We start from the raw sequence: 21,459 nt of genomic DNA on the forward strand, positions 1-21,459 counted from the left end.
CCATCTATATCGTGCGCGTATCTTCGATCCTTCAATCGAAGAGTTCTCTGGGCTCTGTGCTAAAATCTACTTCTTTGTTGGGCGGCATTTGTCAGACAACAAGAAGTTTGGTCAGCCAGGTGGCTGGCTACTCAGCCACCCGGGGAGGTCTCGATTTACCTAGAATGAACTTTTCGGGGTCCCTCATCTCTCTAGTCCTTAACCATCCCCTGCATATTCTTTTCATTGTGAATTTCGGGCATTATTCACACCATTGAGATGAAAACGTATCTTCAGTCTCTCAAGGACTCGTGAATGCTTGCCTCCGATTCATAAATCTGCACAGCACCAGCTGCATTAAATATGGACGCAGACAAGATTATTGGCGACCTTGGCACATGGCGCCCAAGGCTGTTTTATACGTCGCCAAGTTCTCTACCTTAGATGCGGCGTTTGCTCTCACCGCCTCAATGGCCAAACTCTGGTATAAAAGTATTGTGTTTGGCGCCTAGCAGAGAGTCGTTCGGCAAGACACGAAGAAATCGACAGCCGGAGACGAGACTAGCTTCCTCGTCTATCTTGGTCACCTGAATCTACCGCAGACGCCTCCGCGCACGATGCCTCCGGAGTTTTTGATGTGTAAGACGATTAGTACACCCCTCCTCTCTCATCCTCGATTCCCAGGTATACCTCTCTTATTCGTCTGTGATCATATTGCTAGCTATGCCCGCAATTTAGACTTCTGCATAAGTACCTGGTGCTTCCTGACGTGAGCTTTTTATTGTCAATAGCTCACAGTCAAATCTCCGAGCCCTTAATTGCTGTTCGATCTTCACAGAAGCAGACGCCGCCGACATGATATATATATATATATATATATGCAAACGACGGTGGGAGCTTAGGAGCACGGGCAATGAAGTGTTCCAGATAGCCAATACAACACATAGATGGGGAGGCTGGAGTCAGACTTTGTAGTTCACAGATATTTGATAACAGAAGACGAGTCACGGTGCACCCAATTCCACGACAAGTGGCTCTCATTAGTTCCCATGTCATGATGATTTAATTCTACGTGCCAATGCGTCGTCCTGACGTTCCCATCATCCCAGTTCAGTAGCAGACGCCCGCTGAGCGTCCAGCCGCAAGCCGTTGAACGCCCTCGCCATGCAACAAGCAAAAGTGACGGACACGCAGTCCATTCTCCGTCCGCAGCAGCCAATCATCTCGCCCGAGTTGAATCTCCTGGCCCAACCATCCCTCATCAGGGGGAATCGTCCTCAATGTCCTCCCATATTCTCCTCGCGGACCGCTTACGCGATGGCTCATGAGTTGCTTTGCGCTTGCGCGATGAATTGCCCTCCTGCCGAGTTTCCGACTCCTACCGGTTCGGCCGCAGGTCCTTCACATAAAAGTCGAGCTTGTCGGAGTGGTAGACGTGGCCCGGCGGGTTACTAGCAGTCGTGTACAGATCGTCGATGGAGTGCTGGTGGAAAGTCTGGGTTTGGGTGCACTGGAGGATGTGAGTGAGACCGGGTGGGTTGGTGAGGCGGAAGATGCCATATCTGTGGGTCTGTTAGCTCAAATTCAGGTGACACTAGGGAGGTCACATACGATGGCTGGTGTCTCGGAGAGCACACAATGGCAATGCTCTCCGGCATCATGACCTGGTAACCCGCCTGGGTGTGCAGGTCTCTCGAACTCATGAAGCATGTCTGCGTGGGGTGCGTGTGAATCCAGCCGACCATCAGCAGGTCCTCATTGATACAGTAGTCCAGCATGGCCGACTCGTTCTCCGTCTCGCAGGTGTCTGGCGTGCTCTTTTGCTGAGGAATGAGGAGGCAGTTGATAAAGAGCGCGTTGTTAACAGGCCGGCCACACAAAATACCACACATCTCGAGGCCCTTTCGGGTGTTGTCCGCCGCAATGTTGAGGAAAGCCTCCCGGAGCTGCGTGGGCAGGAAGACCGGGCGGATCGGGTCGCCATTCTCCAAGTACGCTGCTGGACGGAAAGTAAGACGCTCCTTTGCTGATGGCGGCGGCATAATCTCCTCCTTTGCGGGAAGTTCAGGTACGTCCCTATGTACCGAATCAGGGGTAGGCGGCGGAATGTATGATGGGAGAGGTTCCTTGCCAGGACGTGACGGGGGCGCGGCATCGAGCTCTTGGCGCAATATCGTGAAGTCCTCCTTTGGCGGCTTGGGAGGCTGTGGCAACGAGGGCGTGTACGTTCGTTTGGGCTCCAACGGCGCAGAATCCCACTCGACCGCCCGAGGTCTCGAGATAGACGGGTAATGGTATGAGTAGCTGGGCGGTGGTGGCCTTGGCGGTGGTACGGGTGCTCTTGATGTTCTGGTATCCTCCTGGCGACCTCCATCGGTACCATCTAGTCGTCTCCTTGTCGCCTCAATCTGTCTGCGAATTTCGTCCTCGTCTGTGGCCACAGCCGCAGCCGGGTTGCCAAACTGTTCCCAGTCTTCCCAGCGGCCGCCCTTTCTGCGTTCTTGCTCTTCCTCCTCGCTGACGCCAGCCTGCCTAGTAGCCTTTCTCGCAGCGTCTCTCCTCTTGAAGTCCCTTTGCGCCAGGGATACGGCCAATTCTTGGTTATCGGCGGCATCAAGGATCTTCGCATTGCCGCTCAGTGTCGGGTCTCGTGCGGCAAACTCATCGTAGCTCGAGGGCCTCTTCTCGGGTTCGGCCTTCTTCTGGGATGCGTTCATCTGCTGCCACTCATTATAGTCGCGGTCAATCTGCGGCTTGAGGCTCTCAAGCAGGCCAAACACCTCCTCCTGCTGCCGTTTGAAGAGCGGCTTCGTGAGCGCCTTGTTCTCGGGAAGCTTCGCATCGGGATGGGTCTTGAGATGGCTGAGGACGAGGACGGAGTGGCGCCATAGCATCTGGTATGCTTTCCGGATGTCGCGATCCTGCAGCGCAAACGTCGCCTTGGGTGCCTAGTCAGTGCCGCGCACGCAGGTGCTGGGGAAGGGGTACCGACCTCTTGGAATAACGTGTCTGCGGAGCGCGCCCAGTATTTGAAGGGAATCGTCGTTCTAAATTCGAAGTCCTCGGCTGCATTCGTGATCTCCTTAATGCTCATGGGCCGCGCAGGCCGGGGGCTCGAGGGTCCGTTCATCTTGGCGGTCTCTCGTCGGGGGGAAGGCACTCGGAGGTCGAAATTGGGGATGTTTGGTATGGATGTTGAAGCTCGCGGGGAGCGGGGTGCGGTATTGCCGGATGTCGTATCAGGGTCGCTGTTGGTGACGGACACCGTTCAGGTAGTCGTTTGCATTATTCGTAGGTCGGGAGCCAGAAAGTGGCAGCCTTGAGGCCGCAGATGCTCGACCATTCGGTCAAGGCCTTGAAGGGTTTCGTCCCAGGAACCGTATGACAAGCGCTAGGCGAGCCACGGGTGGCTGAAGCACTGGACCTGAGCGTTGAAGCACCCCGCCATGGCAGCCGACAAGGTTCACCTCACAGTGTTGGGCACCGCGCGGGCAATGGAGGGGTAGAGCTCGGACCCCTGCTTTGTCACGTGGCTGTCTACTGGATCACGTGACTCCACTGGATAGGAGCTTACCTAAGTCAGATGTGCTCACCGAAAAGATGTCCAGGTGAACTAAACAAGCCCAAGGTCAGTCAACGGCGGGCATGCAGCTGGCGGGAGCACCTGGGGCATGTCTGAGCTCCACCTCGACGTCGTCAAGTCCCATCAACAGTAACGTCCGCTGGTCAACAGCCATCTCGGACATCTCCTGTGCAATCTGGATAACTGCTTGGCTCTTGGCGCAAACCTTGGTTGCCACGGCGGACTTGAAAAACTTCTCAACGGCTCCGACCAGCGTGGCATTGGGGGCCCTGAGAGAAGAGACGTCATTCTCGTCCGTCCGTATTTCCGTTCGATTTACGAGTCGTCCTTCGCCTGCTCGCCTCACCCAACAAAAATATCCAAGCCTCGGGAATTCTCGGAACATCGCCCTGGCTGGTGTAATTTTCGCAATCCAGTGACATTGCCAGGAAATGGACGGCCAAAAAAACGAATGCTGCCCTGGCGGCCCGGCCATCCCGCCTGTCCAACCTCCGTTCCTGATTTCACTGCACTGATCCCCTTGCGGCTCGAGTCTGACGCCTGTCTGAGTGTGGCACCATGCTTGGATGCTCCCACCGCCTGCTCGAACGAGTCGGACAGGCACAGGGTCAGATGGTCTTGCTTTCCCGTGGCAGCTTGACGTGCAGCTTGTCGCTTGTTGTTCCGTGGTTCGTCCAACGTCGCCTACAGGCCGCCCAACCCCCCACGCCGGCACCCGCTGGTCGCCGTCGAGCGAGGACAGACGGTCCTTCTCAGGCGGTCAGGTCTCGAGACAGTTGCTTGGGTGTTTTCTCACCAGCCAAGTGTCTCAGGAACGTTGCGTGGCGGTGCCGAGTCGTCAGGTTATCAGCTATCGCATCTTGCGATCCCGCCAAATCTGACGGCGAGATGGCTTGATGTTTTTGCGGGCAGTGTGGAGGGCGTGGAGGGAACCACCGCCGTGCTAGCCCAGTGCCTTGCTTGCTTTGAGTGACCGCGGACATCTCCCGCGAAACTGGGTACTGCCGCATGAATAGTCGATAATTTACGGATGACGGATCTGGCCATTCTGTTGTGTTTGCCCTGGCCTGGGCAGATTTCCAGATTCAGGGATGGGCGCCATCGCGTCCCGCATGCCTGGACCTGGACCTGGACCATCCCGGGCCTAGATGAGCGTCCCGATGAGGCCACAAGGCGACAACGCCAACTACATTAAAGGAGAAGTTTTCCTCCTCTGTTGTTTGTATAGATGCTATCGGCATTTTATGATTGTAAACATTCATCATCAACTATCAAGCGTGTCCATATTCAAGTGATATACGCAATATCATCACACACCAACACATCACCCATCATGTCTTCCACGATCTGCAAAAGTCAGCCACTCACCCCCAATCAACATGACCCGCCACTAACAACCCCCAAGAGAGCATCGACAGCACAATGTCGCACTTCACCCTAAGCATGGGCCAGGCCTCCGTCCAGAACAACGTCTCCATGTGGACGACCCTCTCCCAGTGCTACGACGAGATCGCAAAGACCTTCGCCCTCCAGGACCCAGACTCCATCATCACCAACCCCGCCAGCATCTCTGCCGTCGTGCACGCGACCTTCGACCACGACGCCCACCAGCTCATCGAGCAGGGCCGCTCCTCCATGCTCCACGGCATCGACGACGTCACCAAGGCGCACATGCTCGCCCAGGCCGTCGCCGGCATGGTCGCCTTCTTCCGCACGCTGGCCGCGCATCACGAGCACGGCCCCGTGACGCAGGCCACCTTCGACCGCGACGTGCGGCGCTTCGCCGAGTGCGAGCTGCGCGCCGCCATGATCCGCAAGATTGAGGAGAGTCGCATCTTCGGCCGGTGCTACACCAAGAGCCAGATCACGGACCTGATCATGGACGCCGTCGAGGGCAAGGTCAACGACGCCGAGTTTGTGAGCGAGGACGAGTACCAGAACGCCATCGGCTGGGCCACGGAGCTGCCGGCGAGGAATATGGGGCTGCCCTGGGGGTTCACCATCATGGCGTTGAACTGAGGAGGAAAGAAGGGGGATGTAATGACCATTTGTTTCTTTTCATGACAAGCCGGGGATGGATTTGGGACCGGGTCGGCATTCATCGGCGGAGACCATCATCGGGGAAAAAGGGGCGCATTAGCCAGGCGTTCATGGGAGCTTCGTGATCGGAGCGGAGCATTGCTGGGTATAATTCATAGTCCTAGTAGTTTTTGTTTTATGTGTCGTTATATGTATCACCACTCATGCCAGACCTGACTTTTTTTCCCGTCATTCGTGCATCACTTCTTCGCCGCGGCCGCTTGCGCGCTGGTTTGCAGCTGGATGATGTCGCCCTTCTTCTTCTCAAGCTTTCCCTGGACGTCCCTGATCTGGCCCTCGTGCCTCTCGCTGTGTGAGTTAGTAAATATGCCGTCCGAGAGAAAGGGAGGTGGCGATGCACGTACATCTCCTTCGTGATGAAATCCAGGCGACCCTTGACTGTGCTCTCGGCCTCTACCTTGTCTTGCTTCAGCAGCACGGGGCCGACGAGCTTGTAAATCTGCTCGCCGTCCTTGAGGTTGTCGAACTCCTGCAATGCATCAGTCTGGCGCTCATCCGTGTGTGGTTGGCGCAGGATGAGCACTCACCTCTTTCACGCCTAGGTTCTCCTGCTTCTGAGCTTCGAGTTTTTGCCGCGCCTGAACGGTGGTCTGAAGTTCTGGTGACGTTTAGTAAAATTACTTGTCGCATACTGGAATTGAAATGAATGTACCATTTTGGAGAGCAGTGTACTCTTCAGAGAGCTTTTGCAGCTTGGCCTGAACCTCAGCCATCTTGGGTGAGTTGTGTGCGTGTGTATGAGGGGTTCAGTGAGAAAAAAGTCCGTTTGGTGCGGACTGGGGTGCGGTGAGAAACCCGACGGCCTTCCGACGCAGCGGTTCACGAGTTGGGATGCTTGGTGGAATGTCAGATGTCCTGCGGTGCCAAGGCCTCAAGAGGTTTTCGCCGTTTCGAGTTTCGTTTGGTGGTCTGAAGACGATACCCGGTACTTTGATGCTGCCGTTTGCTGCGCTAGGGAACGTGGTGGTGACAGACTGTGATGCTCTTTAGATGCATATGGCCCCGGTTTGTGAGTATCGGCGGCCGCGAGCCTGGACCATGGAAAGAGACACACCAAGTCTTCAAGCTGTCGTTGTCCAGCTTTCTTGGAATATGTTTTAGTTTTCTCTAGGTGGTCTATAGTATATTTCTAATGCCGGAACAGAAACCAGTCGTCAACCTGACTGCTGCCTACATAGAACACCTCAGAAGAAGATCGCACTAAGCAGCCTCCATCACCCAATCCAGCATATGCATCTATACACCTCAAGGCCCCCACCCCCACCAGCCAACAAGGCACCTCTAGCGTCAGTGTCTGGCATCACGAACCGCCCAGGCAACGTCACAGAATCGCCCGCATCAGCGTCCTCAATCCCTCAACCGCACCCCGACAAGCCAGTGCCAAGCGCCGACGCAATCCTCCCCCCGGGGCCAAATCGAACATCCACCCCGTCTACCTACCCAACCCCATCCCGACTGCGAAGCGTCCCCTCCAAACGGGAACAAGACAGCGCGGCGGCTGCACACAACAAGCTTCCCCGCTCTTTGCATCCTTATCACGAATCGCTCGCAAACTCGCCGCCCAACGCAGAAACACGCAATCCCGCCGACGACAGCGACTCCGACGCAGAACCGCAACCATGTCGGGCATCACCGACTTCCTCGGCCGTGCCATCAGCACGGTCAAGCAGGCCATCGACGCCGACAACGCCGCCGAGTACGAGAAGGCCTTCCAGCTCTACACAAAGTCCCTCGAGCTCTTCGTCCTCGCCGTCAAGTGGGAGAAGAACCCCAAGTCGAAGGAGCTCATCCGCCAAAAGACGGCCGAGTACATGGACCGCGCCGAGAAGCTCAAGACGTACCTGGCCGAGGCCGAGCAGAAGAAGAGCGGGGGAGGCAGCGGCGGGAAGCCTGGTGCCATGGGCGTTAACGGCGGCGGCAAGGGCAAGGCGAACGCCGACGAGGGCGACGAGGACAACAAGAAGCTGCGCAACGCCCTCAGCGGCGCCATCCTCCAGGAGCGCCCCAACGTGCGGTGGGACGACGTCGCCGGTCTCGAGGGCGCCAAGGATACGCTCAAGGAGGCCGTTGTGCTGCCCATCAAGTTCCCCTCGCTGTTCCAGGGCAAGCGCCAGGCGTGGAAGGGTATCCTGCTGTACGGCCCGCCGGGAACGGGAAAGAGTTACTTGGCCAAGGCGGTCGCGACGGAGGCGAACAGTACCTTCTTCAGCGTGAGCAGTTCGGACCTGGTGAGCAAGTGGATGGGAGAGAGTGAAAGGTGAGTTGCTTCGTGGCATCGCAATCATCAACGGCACGACTGACACCTGGTATCACAGGCTCGTGAAGGCTCTGTTCAGCATGGCGAGAGAAAACAAGCCCTCGGTCCTCTTCATCGACGAGATCGACGCCCTGTGCGGGCCCCGTGGCGAGGGCGAGTCCGAGGCGTCGAGGCGTATCAAGACGGAGCTGCTGGTGCAGATGGACGGTGTCGGAAACGACAGCAAGGGCATCCTGGTGCTGGGCGCGACCAACATCCCCTGGCAGCTCGACGCCGCGATCCGAAGACGTTTTCAGCGCCGCGTGCACATCGGCCTGCCTGACGCCAATGGCCGCGCGAGGATGTTCAAGCTCGCCATCGGCGACACGGAGACGAACCTGCAGGCGGACGACTACCGCGTACTCGCGGAGATGTCGGATGGTTTCTCAGGCAGTGATATCTCCAACGTGGTGCAGCAGGCGTTGATGGGTCCCGTGAGGAAGATTATCCAGGCGACGCATTTCAAGCCGGTATGTTTACGCTGTTGTGACGCTATACGCTAGATTGCTTGCGAGGAACTTTTGCTAATTCGCATAACAGGTCATGGTCGACGGCGTCAGGAAACTCACGCCCTGCTCCCCCGGCGACCCCGAGGCCAAGGAGATGACGTACCACGACGTCGACTCGGAGGAGCTCATGGCGCCCATCATCGAGCTCAAGGACTTCAAGCAGGCTCTCAAGGAGTCGCATCCCACTGTCTCCGACGACGACGCGGCCAAGCAAATAGAGTGGACCAACGAGTTTGGCAGCGAGGGCGCATGAGCTAGCGAAACGCCTATTACACGTGGGCTGTGGGGGTGGAAGCTGGACGCGAAAAAAGACGACTACAGTGTGAACGCTTCGACGAGAAGACATTGCTCGTATTTTTGAAAGAAAGGAAAGAGACTGGCACAGAGAATATCAGACTCGACGGGCGGCGGGGGCGGGAATTCGGTATTGATGCAGATAGTGTGTGATGTGTGGCTGTCGTCAGTTCAAGGGGGCAGGCAAGCAGGACCAGGCGAGGGGCGGAAAGAAATCGGCGTCCTCTGGCGTTTTGTAAACGGCCGGCATTGGGTTGGGGAAATTTATTCTATTATTGTTTTTTACTACTACTGTTCTGTTCTGTTTCCAAATATCTGCATCGCAGGCTTCCCTATTCTTTAAGTAAAGCGTAAAAAAGTGGTAGCCAGCAAAGACAGAGAGAGAGAGGGCTTCTCTCCCCTTTTTACATACCTTTTCCAAATCACAACATACACTTAACTAGGATGTTGAACATGTCACTGTATTGACATCTGAAAGTTGCAAGGTGGTAATTGAGGCATGGGAGGTCCCTCGGCTTATTCAGTCCACAAACACATAGAGCTGCTCATCAGACAGACGGCGTCCACTTTTTACACTCACAATAAACTCAAACACCATCACCGAAGGAGCGCGGCGGAGCATTCGGGAACGGGTAGAGATCTGGTGTTACACATACACATACATCATATATATGCATTAAACATCCTTTTTTCTCTTTCTCTTTTTCGCATCTGCGCAGCCTAAACAAACTCCGACAAGCCCAATGTTCATTGCCCTGATAACTCCCAAACAGAAAAGGTAGGAAAGAAAAAAAAAGAGAGAAGACAGGATGGTGGAGAAGAAGCAAGTCCCAATGCCGTGAGGAAAAAACCTATGTGCCGCCGTAAGTTTTTTGTAACATGAGGTTTCTTTTTGTTGACCTAGGGGAGGAAAAAATGGGAAGATTCTTTTGTAGAACATGTCGTCGAGGGATCTGGGGAAGAGACCCTCCTTGGAGCAAACCCATTGCGCGCAGAAAAAGGGGGTATTTTGCGCGGCAGCGATGGCGATTCGTCTCTTCCTTTACTCGTCCTTGGACTTCTTCTTCTTCTTCTTCTTCTTTTCCCCGTCGGCCTTTTCGGGCTCTTCTTCGACGGCGGCTGGGGCGACCTCGGAGTCGCGCTTGCGCTTCTTCTCCTTCTTCTCCTTCTTGTCCTTGGACTTTTCCTTCTTGTCCTTCTTCTCCTTCTTGACCTCCTCGGCGGCGGCGTCGACCATTTCCGCGTCGTCGAGGTCGAGGTCGCCTTCGACCTGCTCGAGGACGGAGGCCTAAGCGAGGTCGGGTTAGCTGCGTTCTACTGTAGGATAAGGGGATAAAGACATACCATCACGTCGGCGTTCTTGGCGGGCTTCTTGCCGGTGGCGTAGAACTCGAGACGGTCCTCGACCTGCTGGCGCAGGGCCTCGCCGAACTTGGTGGTGGGGTTCTCGGTGTAGTTGTCGATGCGGGAGGCGATGGAGCACTTGTTGGCGAGGTAGCGGGAGATGCGGCCCTTGTTCTTGACGGAGGCCTTGCCGATGAAGCTGGAGTGGTAGATGAGGCCGTACTTGGGGGTGTTGCTCTTGGTCTTGAGGGCGCGGAAGAGGGCCTTCTCGGCGCCGAGGATCTGCAGCGTGGAGGCCGGGTACTTTGACAGCGCGGTGAGCGAGCCCGCGTGGGAGATGAGGCGGGCGGCGACGGGGGTGCCGATGAGGGTCTGCAGGTTGGGCGCGACGACGGACATCTTCTTGTCGAGGTAATTTGCGGTGGCGCGGCGGGCCTCGGCCTGCTGGACGACGGCCTCGGCGAAGCCCTTGACGATCTCGAGGTCGGCGGGGGTGATGGCGAGACCCATAGAGACCTTTGCGGCGTCGATGATGGCCTGGGCCTTCTCGCCGTCCTCCTCGACGACGGCGGCGATGTCGTGGAGGCGGTCGTCGTTGAGGGTGGACTTGTCGCCGATGAGGAGGACGAGCTTGGCGTAGGTGAGGTTGTCGGAGACGATCTTGACCAGCTCGGGGAAGTGCCAGCCGTACCACTCGCGGACGCGCATGAAGAACTGGTTGACGCCCTTGTCCTGGAACTCGACGGTGGCGGAGGCCTGGATGACGTGGTTGTCGTTCTTGGTGGTGCTGAACTTGACCTTTGCGCGGGAGTAGGAGTGGCCGAGACCGAGGCCGGCGGCGGTGGAGTCGCCGGTCTGGAGGCCCTTGAGGAGCTTGTCGGCGTGCAGGCGGACGCCGCGGAGGAGGTCGCCGGCGACCTCTGAGGTCTCGGAGGTTTCGCAGTCGACGCCGGGGAAGGTGGACTTGATCACGGACGCGAGGTTCTTCTCGGCCACGGCGAGGGTGACCTTGGACTTCTTGCCAGAGGTCTGGGGCAGGTTGAGCTCGAGGACGGACTTGAGGTGAACGGACATGAGACCCTCGGAGATGTGGTTGATCTCGTCCAGCGCTTGCTTGCCGGTGCTGTTGGTGGGAAAACGTGTGTTAGCCTCTTGGGTCTCTCTGGAAGTTTGTCTCTCCACCACCGAGACGCGCCGCGGTGGGGGGGAAAGAGCATGATGCTACACGCGCGCGAAGGGGATTCCGTACTCAAAGGGGGTGAAGTTGACGAGCTTGACCATCTTGCCGAAGCGAGCGAGGTCATTGATGGTCTCCTGGGCCTCCTTCTGGCGCAGGCCGATACTGTCGGGCTGGTTCTCGACGTGGAACACGCCGTAGCCCATGGGGGCCTCGTAGAGGAGGTAGTTGACGGCTTGGGCCATTTTTGCTGTTCTGTCTCAAGCACTCTTTTGTGGTTTGAATGTCGTTCGAAGCCGACAGGAAAGAGCCTCGCGCGCGGGGGGTGTGGAGGCGGAGGAGGGGAGGTGGAATTGGGCGTCTCGAGACAGAGGAAATCGAGATGTTCGAGATGGTCGGATTTTTTTTCTTCAATTTTTCCTCACCCCCACTGGGTTCAATTGGAAATTTTTCTGGAGCTCGCAAAAGCTGGCGCACGGGCCAGTCTGCCGTCGGTGTGGAAGGCTGGAGGCGGTCACGTGTCCCGGCGCAGGCGGAGGCCGGTTGCCGACGTGGGGTCAGTCGAGTTGTGGCGGTGGCTGCGATTCTGGACCTTGTGGCTTTGCTGTTGAGGTAAGTTGAGTTGGCTGGCTTGGGATGGCAGTTTGGCAGGACCAATGCCATGAGACGATCGCACTAAATCTTCGGGAGAAATCGTGCTGAAGGTTTCTCCTGCTTCTATTTTCATATTCTAGAAACATGTTGCCGCTCATACGGACGTAGCAGCCTGCGAGAAGACTTCAGTCCGCGTCCACGTCCATCATTGACACGACCCGGCTGGGGTGTCGGATCATGTAGCAGCTTTCGTACTTCTTCCTTTGAAATGAATTTTGTCTCAAAAGAATCTCTGTATCTTCTCATGTTTATATAGAAGTTTTCATGTTACAATGAGTTGTGCTGATGGAGCGACGAATTTTGGTACACCATTTTGTATCAACTTTAATTCAAGAAGATTTGCAACTTTTGGTACATATGATCAACACCCAAAAGCACACGATTACACAACCAATGTAAATTTCCAAGCAAAATCGAACAAAAAACCCAGACTCAAGACCGATTGATGTGATTTCAAACGTACCCAGGCCTTCAAAACTTGGCAGAGATGAATTGGCGTCCCCTTTGCGCCGCTGTATGCGCCGCAAAAAGCCCCTCACATGCAAATGCCGGCCCAACCGCGTGCTGACCCAAAACCGTCGACTTAGCTTCAACGTCGTCCTGCAACTGGATAAGCCAAATGCTCCTCCTCCGAGTCTCCCGGCCGCAGTCTCACATGCCCAACATGATGTCACCACTCCACCCAATCACTCTCACGTCGCATGCGAAAAGGGCTTGCCAGATTGGTTTAAACGAATGACTTTGTTCATGATCATTACACATTACACATTAGATAAGCATGCTATATGTACAACAGCGCTGAGACTCGCACGGTCTCAGCCAATGAATCGAAGTGTGGCTGTCCCTCCCATCATGCGCGTCTGCTCCGCTTCGCGCTGCCGTTGGCCACGCCGCTCGCAACCTCCGCGACGGGCACGGCGTCGATCTTGGACACCTCCTCGATGGTCTCGAGGGGCTCGACGTCGGACTCCTCGGCCTCGGAGCGGTCGTCCTTCTCCTCGCCGTGCCAGACGTAGCGGTAGCCGATGCGCACGAGGAAGAAGAGCCAGAAGAGGTTGAGCGCCTGCAGCAGGCCCAGCAGGCCGAAGGTGATGATGTTGGAGGCCATGCACTTGTACTGCTGGTTGTCCCAGTCGGGGTAGAACTGGTAGGGGCCGACGGTGCGGAACTCGGTCAGGATGGACCAGAGGATCTTAAGGTTGATGACGTGGCGGAGGTAGATCCAGGAGGCGAGGGACAGGCAGTACCACGGACCGGTGATCGGGTGGTCGATGTAGTTGAGCGTTTTGGACATCTGATATTGTTAGATTCGGGGTGCGTCCGGGCGAAGGGGTAGGGGTGTCACTTACGGCCATGAAGAAATCACTGATGTCGTGGGTCAGGTAAACGGCAATGCCGATGTGGGTGAAGTGGAAGCGGTAGCTGAGGCCGATGAGACCGAGGGTGACGATGTGATGCGCGACCAGCTCGTAGTAATCCTTGCGCGGCTTCTCCATGCCGAGGAGCATGACCAGCGCCTGCTGGGCCCAGTACGCCGCCTCGAAGAGGTAGTAGAACTTGACGATGGCCTCGTGGCTGCGGTGCGGGTAGAGCTCGTACATGCCGGTGGTGTTGAAGTACCAGACGGGCGTCCGGCTCATGACGTACATGCCGGCGGGGCCGAGGATGGCAAAGTAGAGCGCCGTGTAGCCCTGCTCCATGAAGCGCAGCTGCTTGCCCTTGGAGCGGATGCCGTAGGACTTGGCGAGGGGGCGGAGAAGCTCCTGCATGACGAACTCGCGGGTGAAGGTCAGGACGATGGAGTAGAAGAGGACGAAGGCGATGTCCCAAGGGCCCTTGCCGTAGTGGACGGGGGCGTCATTGTCGTCGGCGGTGTTGTCGGAGAGCTTGTAGGAGAGGAAGAGGAAGTGGTGGACGATGTTGGACTCGGTAGGGTTGATGGCGTAGGTGGACAGGAAGGCGAGGATCAGGACGAGCGGCGTGGTCCAGGTGTGCTTGACGGCGATGTGCTTGCACTTGCGGAGGAGGGCGCGGGCGCGGCTGCGTTGGGCGACGAGCTCGTCCTGCTTCGCGGAGGCAGAGGCCGGCTGGCCGTGGGCTCTGATGCTCGACTTTCTGCGTCGTCGGACGGCCTGGTCCTTGCCAGAGGGTGCTGGCGACGAGGCCTGTTCTGGGAGTTGTTCGGGCGCGGTCATTGTCGCGTGCGGCGGCTGATCGTGCCCTCAATGAGGATGTTTGTTGTTGTGGTGATGCTAAGATGAGAGACTGCGGGGTGTCGCGTGTGTATAGGTGAGGTGTTGGGTTGAGGTTGAGAGAGCAGAGACGGAGGTCGCTGTCTGGTGTTCGGTCGCAATTGACGACGAGACAAAAGTCGATCAAGGCTGAGGTGGTGAACAAGAGGGAGGCGTTGTTGGATGGCGGTGACTTCTTCAAAAGGAGGCAGAGGGTTAATAGGAGGAGCCAAGAGAAAGCCGAGGGAGGCGGTCGGTGGTCGGTGTCGTCGGGGGCTTTTTTTTTTTTCTAGGTCTTTCAATTTCCCCCGTGGCTTGCACCGGAGGCGGAATTAGGGTGGATCAGGGACAATCTTAAGGCGGACATGGGTTTAATTCTCACGGTGTCTGTCCGGGTGCCTAGGGGCCAGTCTGGGGACTCGGGGAGACTGTACTGGACCACTAGGTAAGCGACGCAGCGAATCGCAGGCCGCTGTTGTACGCGGATGACCTCTGGACCTGCGGTAAGCTGCGTTTTTTTGTCTTTTCCGGCCCACCCGGTGGGAATCAGCGGAAAGGAGGAGTGTCGATGCGCTGCTGCTTGTGTGTTGCTGGGGGGAAGAGAGAGGTTTGCACTTTGCAGAGGTTTTTTCCTCTCTGGTGCCTTTCGCTGGTTTTGATTAAAGGGCGATCACTCTGCAGGAGAAAGAAGCAAGCCTGCGATAGGTGGCTGGGCCTGCAGTGTTTTTGTTGGTTGCGAACGTTGGGAGCACCACTTGAAGGCACCTTGTCTTGCCTTCCATGCCTTAAGTTTTAGTTTGAGAAATCCGTATCTGACTGCCGCAAGCACTCCCGCAGGATGCAATAGGGGAACGGACACGCGATATAATGTCCGATGTCTGGACGGGCATTAATTGGGCGGCTGTTGCAGATGGTGTTTGAGTCTCTTGAAACCACGCATCTCACAACTGTCTGGACGACGCAGCAAACAGAACACGTCAGTCAGTCTGCTCTAGTCATTCATCCATCCTCTGCAGTGCTGAAGTCTGGCGGAATGTCACCGGTCAGAGTTGGACGACGGCCATTGACTTCGGCTTCTTTGGGAGTGCCGTCATCCCAACTGGACGGGACCTTCCATTGGCAAAAAGACAGGACGAAGACGGAGCCCGGAGGCCGGAGACCCCTATTGTCAATGGAAGTTGTTGAGTTGGCGATTCAGGGGTCATATCGTCACCGTGCCCGCCCAAATTTTCCGTCCCATGTTGCCGTCGCTTTGTCGCCTTAATAAGCGCACCGTGTTGTCACTGGCAGCTGGCGTGTCGCTGTGTTCCAGCCCGTGAGCTACCGGCTCTACCGACGCCAGAGACGAAGACCACAGCACCTCCGAGCGCCCGGCAGTGGGCACTCAACGGCTGCGTATTAGGTCAGCATTTCCCGAGCACGAAAAGTCAACAAATGTACCTGCAGGCATCTGCTCGCAGGGGAGGAACATCTTCGGTCTACCAGGCAGGCACCATGCAGATCACCCGCCCGCGCCACGACTTGCCGCCTGAACCTTGCCAAGCGTCACTCCTACCTCTGCTTCCTCCTCGCTTCCAAGGCGTTCCTGCCGTGCCACTGCTAGAATTGTCTGTGGCTTGAACGCGCTGACGACACCTCGACGCCTCACCCAGCTCACAGCTCCAGTCACAAAGCGTGGCACCCAGCAGCTGGCTTGCTGCAGCAGCATTGCACCAGCGTTACGGCACGTTGCTCCCGTCCTGGCACTTTACGTACATTACAACTCATGGCGCAGGGAGGGGGAGGGGCAGTGCCATTCGTCTGTCTGTCCGCCGCGGGGCTCCAGCAGGGCTGCCTCTCTCAGGTCCTGTCCTCTGGGCGAGGGATCCCATCTGATGGAGCTGCACCACCTGCATCGCAGCACACTCACTGCACATAGCTCAGCACTGCCATTCGTGTAATTCGTATCCGTCTACACGTGTAAAGAATCTTGGCCAAACAGCTACCTAGCTCGTCGTCAGCAATAAGAACCACAACTTCCCATCTGCTGCTTGCATCATCTCTGTCCCTCTCGCATTGTACCTTGGCATATAACCCAACTGTATGCATTTCCAGCGCCCGACCTGCATCCTCACCTCGATCGCAGTTCTCCTCGCCACGCTCTTCCTCACGCACACCTACACCGACCTCTTCTCCCGAGTCCCACTCCCCAGCTTCAAATCACCCGCTGAAGACAACATGGGCGGCGGTCCAGGCTTCCGTTCGGTAGCCTACTTTGTCAACTGGTAATTCTCCTGGTTCCTTTCTCTTGTCTGACCAAACTGACCTCTCTAGGGCAATCTACGCCCGCAAGCACCGCCCCCAGGACCTCCCCGTCGAGAACCTCACCCACATCCTATATGCCTTCGCCAACGTCCGCTCCGACACGGGCGAGGTCCACCTCACCGACGGCTGGGCCGACACCGACATCCACTGGGAGGGCGACAGCTGGAACGACGTCGGCACAAACCTCTACGGCTGCCTGAAGCAGCTCAACCTCCTCAAGCGCCGCAACCGCAACCTCAAGGTCCTGCTCTCCGTCGGCGGCTGGACATACTCTTCCAACTTCAAGAACCCCGCCAGCACCCCGCAGGGCCGCGACACTTTCGCCCGCAGCTGCGTCGACCTGATCAAGAACCTGGGCTTCGACGGCATCGACATCGACTGGGAATACCCGCAGAACCAGGCCGAGGCGTCCGACTTCGTGGCCCTGCTGCAGGCGACCCGCGACGCTATGGATGCGTACGCTTCGACGCTGCCGCAGTGGTACCACTTCGAGCTGACCGTCGCGTGCCCCGCCGGCGCGCAGAACTACGAGAAGATGAACCTCCCCGCCATGGACCGTCTCCTCGACTTCTGGAACCTGATGGCGTATGATTATGCAGGCTCCTGGGACAGCACCGCCGGCCACCAGGCGAACCTGCAGCCCTGCAACAGGAACCCGAGATCCACGCCCTTCAGCACGGCTGCCGCGCTGTCGTATTACACCTCGCACGGCGTGAACCCCACCAAGATCGTACTGGGTATGCCGCTGTACGGCCGTGCCTTTGAGAACACGGACGGTCCCGGTGCGCCGTACTCTGGCATCGGCGAGGGAAGCTGGGAGAACGGTGTCCTTGACTACAAGGTGCTGCCGCTGCCCGGCTCGCAGGAGTACGTCGACGAGGAGACCGGGGCGAGCTATTCCTACGATGCCGGCAGGAGGAAGATGATCAGCTACGACAACCAGCACCTGGCGCGGAAGAAGGGAGACTACATCAGGGGGTGGGGTCTCGGAGGCGGCATGTGGTGGGAGAGCAGCGCCGATAAGCCCGGCCATGAGTCTCTTATCGGCACCGTCGTGCATGCCTTTGGCGGACCGCACTCGTTGCAGAGGCGGGACAACTGCATCACGTACCCCGAGACGAAGTATGAGAACCTGAGGAATGGATTCCCGAACAATTAGATACCACAAAGTTGTAGCAATCTGGAATGGAGCATCATGAATCACAATGTCACTGCAGGATGAACCGGTGGTGGAGGAATGGTCATGAGTGTCGTGAATTTTGCATCGTCATTGCCAGCCAGTGATGTGGTGGTATCTACATCAACGCCCCTTTTTGTGCGGCTTCCTGCCGACTAGAATGCTAACCCTGGAAACCATTCCTCCCAAACAAGCCTTTTTTATCCTTCACATCCGCGATACACTGGCAACAAGCTTACTCCTTCTTGTCGAAGACGTAGGTGAGGTGGCAGCGGCCGCAGTACTGGCGGTCGTTCATGGCAGCCATGAAAACACCGGCACCGCACTGGACAACAGTTAGCGATGTGTTCCTGGGGAGGAGCAGAGGGAGTGCAAAACATACGGTGTCGGAGGGGCACTCGCGGCGGAGACGCTCAATCTTGCCGTCGGAGTCGACCTTGTAGTACTTGAGGACGGCCAACTTGGTCTTCTTGCGCTTGTGCTTGATCTTCTTGGGGGTGGTGTAGACCTTCTTCTTGCGCTTCTTGGCACCTCCACGCAGGCGCAGGACGAGGTGGAGGGTGCTCTCCTTCTGGATGTTGTAGTCGGAGAGGGTGCGGCCGTCCTCGAGCTGCTTTCCGGCGAAGATCAGGCGCTGCTGGTCGGGGGGGATGCCCTCCTTGTCCTGGATCTTGGACTTGACATTGTCGATGGTGTCGGAAGACTCCACCTCAAGGGTGATAGTCTTACCCGTGAGGGTCTTGACGAAGATCTGCATGATTGCCTACTTGTGTGAGGTTAGTTTTCTGGCACACTGCTGGTTGTGGTGCTGGCCCGCTGAGGCGCCCTTCCTGGGCTTCTCTCGATTCTTCTCGGTCTCTGGCTTGTGTTCCTGTCGGGGAGGCAATTTGTCGAGGCGAAAGGCGGTGGTGATGGCGATGAATGTCACAACGTCGCGCGCACGCACACACGCTTCGCTTGATTTGTCGACAGTGGTGGGCGTGGCCGCTGCGCCGCACAACCGACGCTTTCGATTTCGCGATTGCGTCGGGGGGCGAAGGGCGACGCCGCCGCCGCCGCCGAGAACTCGACAAGCCAGAGACGGGAACGATATCAAGACAAGGTGGGAAGAGGGCGCTCACGGCCAGCAAAGAGGGAGCAGAAGCATCTTCAGACGTACCTCGACAATATGACTATTGCCTTCCTAAGTAAATCCTCAGATGGGTTTGGGGTGGGATGGAGAGAAAATTAAATGGGAAAATGGTGGTCGGCGCGGCCTCTTGGACGGGAAAACCGACGGCCGCCGCGCTGGGGCCCTGGGGTTGGGAAAAGCGGGACCTGGGCTTCAGACAAGCGAGGGCACGGCATTGGGGGGCGGTGATTGGCTGTGGGGGCCTATGGAAATGGACTTGTGCGCGCGAAAATGGCTCTTTTTTTTTCTGGTGTGCCTTTTTCCCTCTGGTCGTCCCCGGTCTTGGTGGATGTCGAGCCAGCCCTTGCGACCAGCCCTCCTTCGCCTGCAACCACTTCTCGTTATCCACCATTGCGTCGACAGTTCGCAGAGGCCCAGCCCACCAAACGGAAATCTTGACTCAGCAAGCCGAGTGAAAACCTCAAGTATGTCTGCCGCGAAATTCCTCCTCCTTCTTCCTTCTCCTCTCCACGGATACTAATCACCCAGCAGACGTCGTCAAAATGGTCAAGAAGAGAAAGAACAAGTACGACCCTCCCGTCCCCTCTCTGCCCTCGAGCGTGGCTTCGACGTCGGCGACGATTGCCATGCGAATAATATCATGAGCCCGGCTTGCCGTCGACGTCGCTGTCGCCGTCGAGGCCTGCACACAATCGACCAAACGGGACCACGATTGCTGACTTTGGTGAACCTACAGCGGACGCAACAAGAAGGGCCGCGGCCACGTCAAGCCCATCCGCTGCAGCAACTGCTCGCGCTGCACGCCCAAGGACAAGGCCATCAAGCGCTTCACCATCCGCAACATGGTCGAGTCTGCTGCTATCCGTACGCCTACCTCCCCTTCCTTCCCTACTCGATCAATTAACTAACAATCCGACAGGTGATATCTCGGACGCCTCCGTCTTCGCGGAGTACACCGTACCCAAGATGTACCTGAAGCTGCAGTACTGTGTCTCTTGCGCCATCCACGGCAAGATTGTCCGGTACGTTCGTCCGCGGGAGCGACGACTGCGCGCCCCGGCCCCCGTGCCGGTGGTCAGCAGGCGCTACAGAAGAACCTTGGCTCTACTCGAAGCTCCCACCCTCCGTTGTCCCTCGACCCTTTCCTCGCAAGAGGAATCGGTCTTGAGCGGACTCGTGCTGAGACCGTGTAATGCTGACCTTCCCTCGCAGTGTCCGTTCCGTCGTCGGCCGCCGCAACCGTGCTCCCCCTCCCCGCGTCCGCTACAACAAGGACGGCAAGAAGATCGTCCCCACCGTCGCCAAGACCGCTTAAGTCGGCTACCGCAGGGATGTGTTGGGCATGATGGCGTTTACGAGCAGTGGATGAAAAAGTTGTCCTTTCAGGCATGGTTTGGGAACCGGAATCGGGTTTATGAATCGGGCCATGGCCCTAGGCTAGCAAAGGAAATGCTTCATGACACTGTCATCGTCCCCAAATTCGTCTTTTCTACCGTGACGTTTCTCTTCTGTTCTGGTTGAGCTGTTGGATTCTTGTCTACTCCTCCCTCGTGACTTCAAATGCGACAAAGCGCCAGTCCTTATCCCACCATGCCGGCTTCTTCGCGCCAGGCCCATCCATGGTTCCAATCTGGTCACTAACCTCCGTCTTGAGCTTCCACCGCGTGCCCGTCGCCTTGGATATGTCAACCCACATGCTCTCCCACGTCTGCAGGTTATGCCGCAGGCTAGGCTTGTTGAACATGCCCGGCAACTCCAACCCGTCCGCGTGCCCAACAGCATGTCCTACCATGACCACACCCGGCTTCTGCTTCAGCAAACGGATCACCCGCCTCAGCACCGTCATCTGGTCCCCCCTGTTCCACAGGTGCAGGCACAGCCCCAGGTGCGCCGAGTCGAACTGGCCCTCGAGCGCGTTGAGCTTCGCGCTCTTGTCGTCGAGCATGTCGGCGTTGACGAAGGTGGTCTTGAGGGTGTCCCTGTCGCGGAAGAGGTCGTAGCCGGCGTCGATGTAGCCCTGCTCGATCTCGATGGCGGTGATGTTCTGCGAGGGCACGCCGTCGTAGACCATCTTGCGCAGGTCCTGACCGATGCAGCAGGCCACCTCGAGGTGCCGAGCGCCGGGCTCCTGCAGGCGCGCGACGAGCGAGGGGTAGACGGCCCGGTGGCGGAGGTTGAGGTCCAGGAAGGAGAAGTGGCCTACGCAGGGGTAGGGGAAGACTTCCCAGATCTTGTCGCGCTGCGGTGTGTATGTTAGATGAGATGTGTTTGAATGTGAGAGGGGAGACGGGTGCTGACCATTGTCATGATGTGTTCTTGGATGTCTTCGGGCGCAACGTGGGCGTAGTTCTCGAGGAGATCTCTCGTTTCTGGCGAGATTTCCTTCTCCATGGTTGGCGTGTACCACGGAGCCTGCCTGTTTCTCTCCCCCATGAGAATAGTATTATCTACTGCCTGCATCTTGAAGTTCTTGTATCAGTGGTTTTGTTTCGGGAGTTGTGTTGTTCTTTTAGTGACATCAATGGATGCTCCGTATTCGTGTCTATAAATCGTTCCAACCGAGCATGTCAACTGAGCTGTCACCTCTTTATAAGCCCAACCTTCCACTCCTTCAGCTCCTCTCGACCAAGCTGCTGGACCTTCTTCAAAGCACCACTGGCCGATCTCGGTTCCGTTCAA

At 57.2% G+C, this 21,459-nt stretch overlaps 10 protein-coding genes across 10 annotated transcripts; 4 read left to right on the top strand and 6 right to left on the bottom strand.

Annotated features, from left to right (window-relative positions):
• Positions 1-1,357: 1,357 nt before the first annotated feature.
• sst2 (AMSH-like protease sst2) lies at positions 1,358-3,109 on the bottom strand (the record flags this gene model as incomplete). Its single annotated transcript, XM_032026185.1, has 3 exons — positions 1,358-1,541; positions 1,591-2,918; positions 2,972-3,109. The coding sequence occupies 3 exons, from the start codon at positions 3,107-3,109 to the stop codon at positions 1,358-1,360; spliced, it is 1,650 nt and encodes a 549-aa protein (XP_031877312.1).
• Positions 3,110-4,895: 1,786 nt separating this feature from the next.
• On the top strand, positions 4,896-5,581 carry CGGC5_v013966 (uncharacterized protein; the record flags this gene model as incomplete). Its single annotated transcript, XM_032026186.1, has 2 exons — positions 4,896-4,917; positions 4,968-5,581. 2 exons carry the CDS (start codon positions 4,896-4,898, stop codon positions 5,579-5,581), a joined length of 636 nt encoding a protein of 211 aa, XP_031877311.1.
• A 260-nt stretch (positions 5,582-5,841) lies between these two features.
• Pfdn6 (Prefoldin subunit 6) lies at positions 5,842-6,375 on the bottom strand (the record flags this gene model as incomplete). The annotated part of the gene is made up of 4 exons (XM_032026187.1): positions 5,842-5,950; positions 6,007-6,131; positions 6,190-6,260; positions 6,315-6,375. The coding sequence occupies 4 exons, from the start codon at positions 6,373-6,375 to the stop codon at positions 5,842-5,844; spliced, it is 366 nt and encodes a 121-aa protein (XP_031877310.1).
• A 906-nt stretch (positions 6,376-7,281) lies between these two features.
• Positions 7,282-8,720, top strand: VPS4 (Vacuolar protein sorting-associated protein 4; the record flags this gene model as incomplete). Its single annotated transcript, XM_032026188.1, has 3 exons — positions 7,282-7,919; positions 7,978-8,428; positions 8,499-8,720. 3 exons carry the CDS (start codon positions 7,282-7,284, stop codon positions 8,718-8,720), a joined length of 1,311 nt encoding a protein of 436 aa, XP_031877309.1.
• Positions 8,721-9,803: 1,083 nt separating this feature from the next.
• NOP56 (Nucleolar protein 56) lies at positions 9,804-11,527 on the bottom strand (the record flags this gene model as incomplete). Its single annotated transcript, XM_032026189.1, has 3 exons — positions 9,804-10,049; positions 10,106-11,228; positions 11,355-11,527. 3 exons carry the CDS (start codon positions 11,525-11,527, stop codon positions 9,804-9,806), a joined length of 1,542 nt encoding a protein of 513 aa, XP_031877308.1.
• Positions 11,528-12,786: 1,259 nt separating this feature from the next.
• CGGC5_v013970 (Sphingosine N-acyltransferase-like protein FUM17) lies at positions 12,787-14,131 on the bottom strand (the record flags this gene model as incomplete). Its single annotated transcript, XM_032026190.1, has 2 exons — positions 12,787-13,230; positions 13,286-14,131. 2 exons carry the CDS (start codon positions 14,129-14,131, stop codon positions 12,787-12,789), a joined length of 1,290 nt encoding a protein of 429 aa, XP_031877346.1.
• Positions 14,132-16,249: 2,118 nt separating this feature from the next.
• CTS1-0 (Endochitinase 1) lies at positions 16,250-17,630 on the top strand (the record flags this gene model as incomplete). Its single annotated transcript, XM_032026191.1, has 2 exons — positions 16,250-16,431; positions 16,481-17,630. The coding sequence occupies 2 exons, from the start codon at positions 16,250-16,252 to the stop codon at positions 17,628-17,630; spliced, it is 1,332 nt and encodes a 443-aa protein (XP_031877307.1).
• Positions 17,631-17,883: 253 nt separating this feature from the next.
• Positions 17,884-18,995, bottom strand: ubi::crp-6 (Ubiquitin-40S ribosomal protein S27a; the record flags this gene model as incomplete). The annotated part of the gene is made up of 4 exons (XM_032026192.1): positions 17,884-17,973; positions 18,031-18,411; positions 18,808-18,831; positions 18,966-18,995. The coding sequence occupies 4 exons, from the start codon at positions 18,993-18,995 to the stop codon at positions 17,884-17,886; spliced, it is 525 nt and encodes a 174-aa protein (XP_031877358.1).
• Positions 18,996-19,108: 113 nt separating this feature from the next.
• rps-26 (40S ribosomal eS26 domain-containing protein) lies at positions 19,109-20,095 on the top strand (the record flags this gene model as incomplete). Its single annotated transcript, XM_032026193.1, has 5 exons — positions 19,109-19,244; positions 19,312-19,345; positions 19,517-19,644; positions 19,700-19,802; positions 19,993-20,095. 5 exons carry the CDS (start codon positions 19,109-19,111, stop codon positions 20,093-20,095), a joined length of 504 nt encoding a protein of 167 aa, XP_031877306.1.
• A 222-nt stretch (positions 20,096-20,317) lies between these two features.
• Positions 20,318-21,171, bottom strand: trt5-1 (Methyltransferase trt5; the record flags this gene model as incomplete). The annotated part of the gene is made up of 2 exons (XM_032026196.1): positions 20,318-21,019; positions 21,079-21,171. 2 exons carry the CDS (start codon positions 21,169-21,171, stop codon positions 20,318-20,320), a joined length of 795 nt encoding a protein of 264 aa, XP_031877367.1.
• Positions 21,172-21,459: the final 288 nt, after the last annotated feature.

This window comes from Colletotrichum fructicola (assembly GCF_000319635.2).
Source record: "Colletotrichum fructicola Nara gc5 chromosome Unknown KSG_Nara_v1_contig08, whole genome shotgun sequence".
NCBI classification, from domain to species: domain Eukaryota; kingdom Fungi; phylum Ascomycota; class Sordariomycetes; order Glomerellales; family Glomerellaceae; genus Colletotrichum; species Colletotrichum fructicola.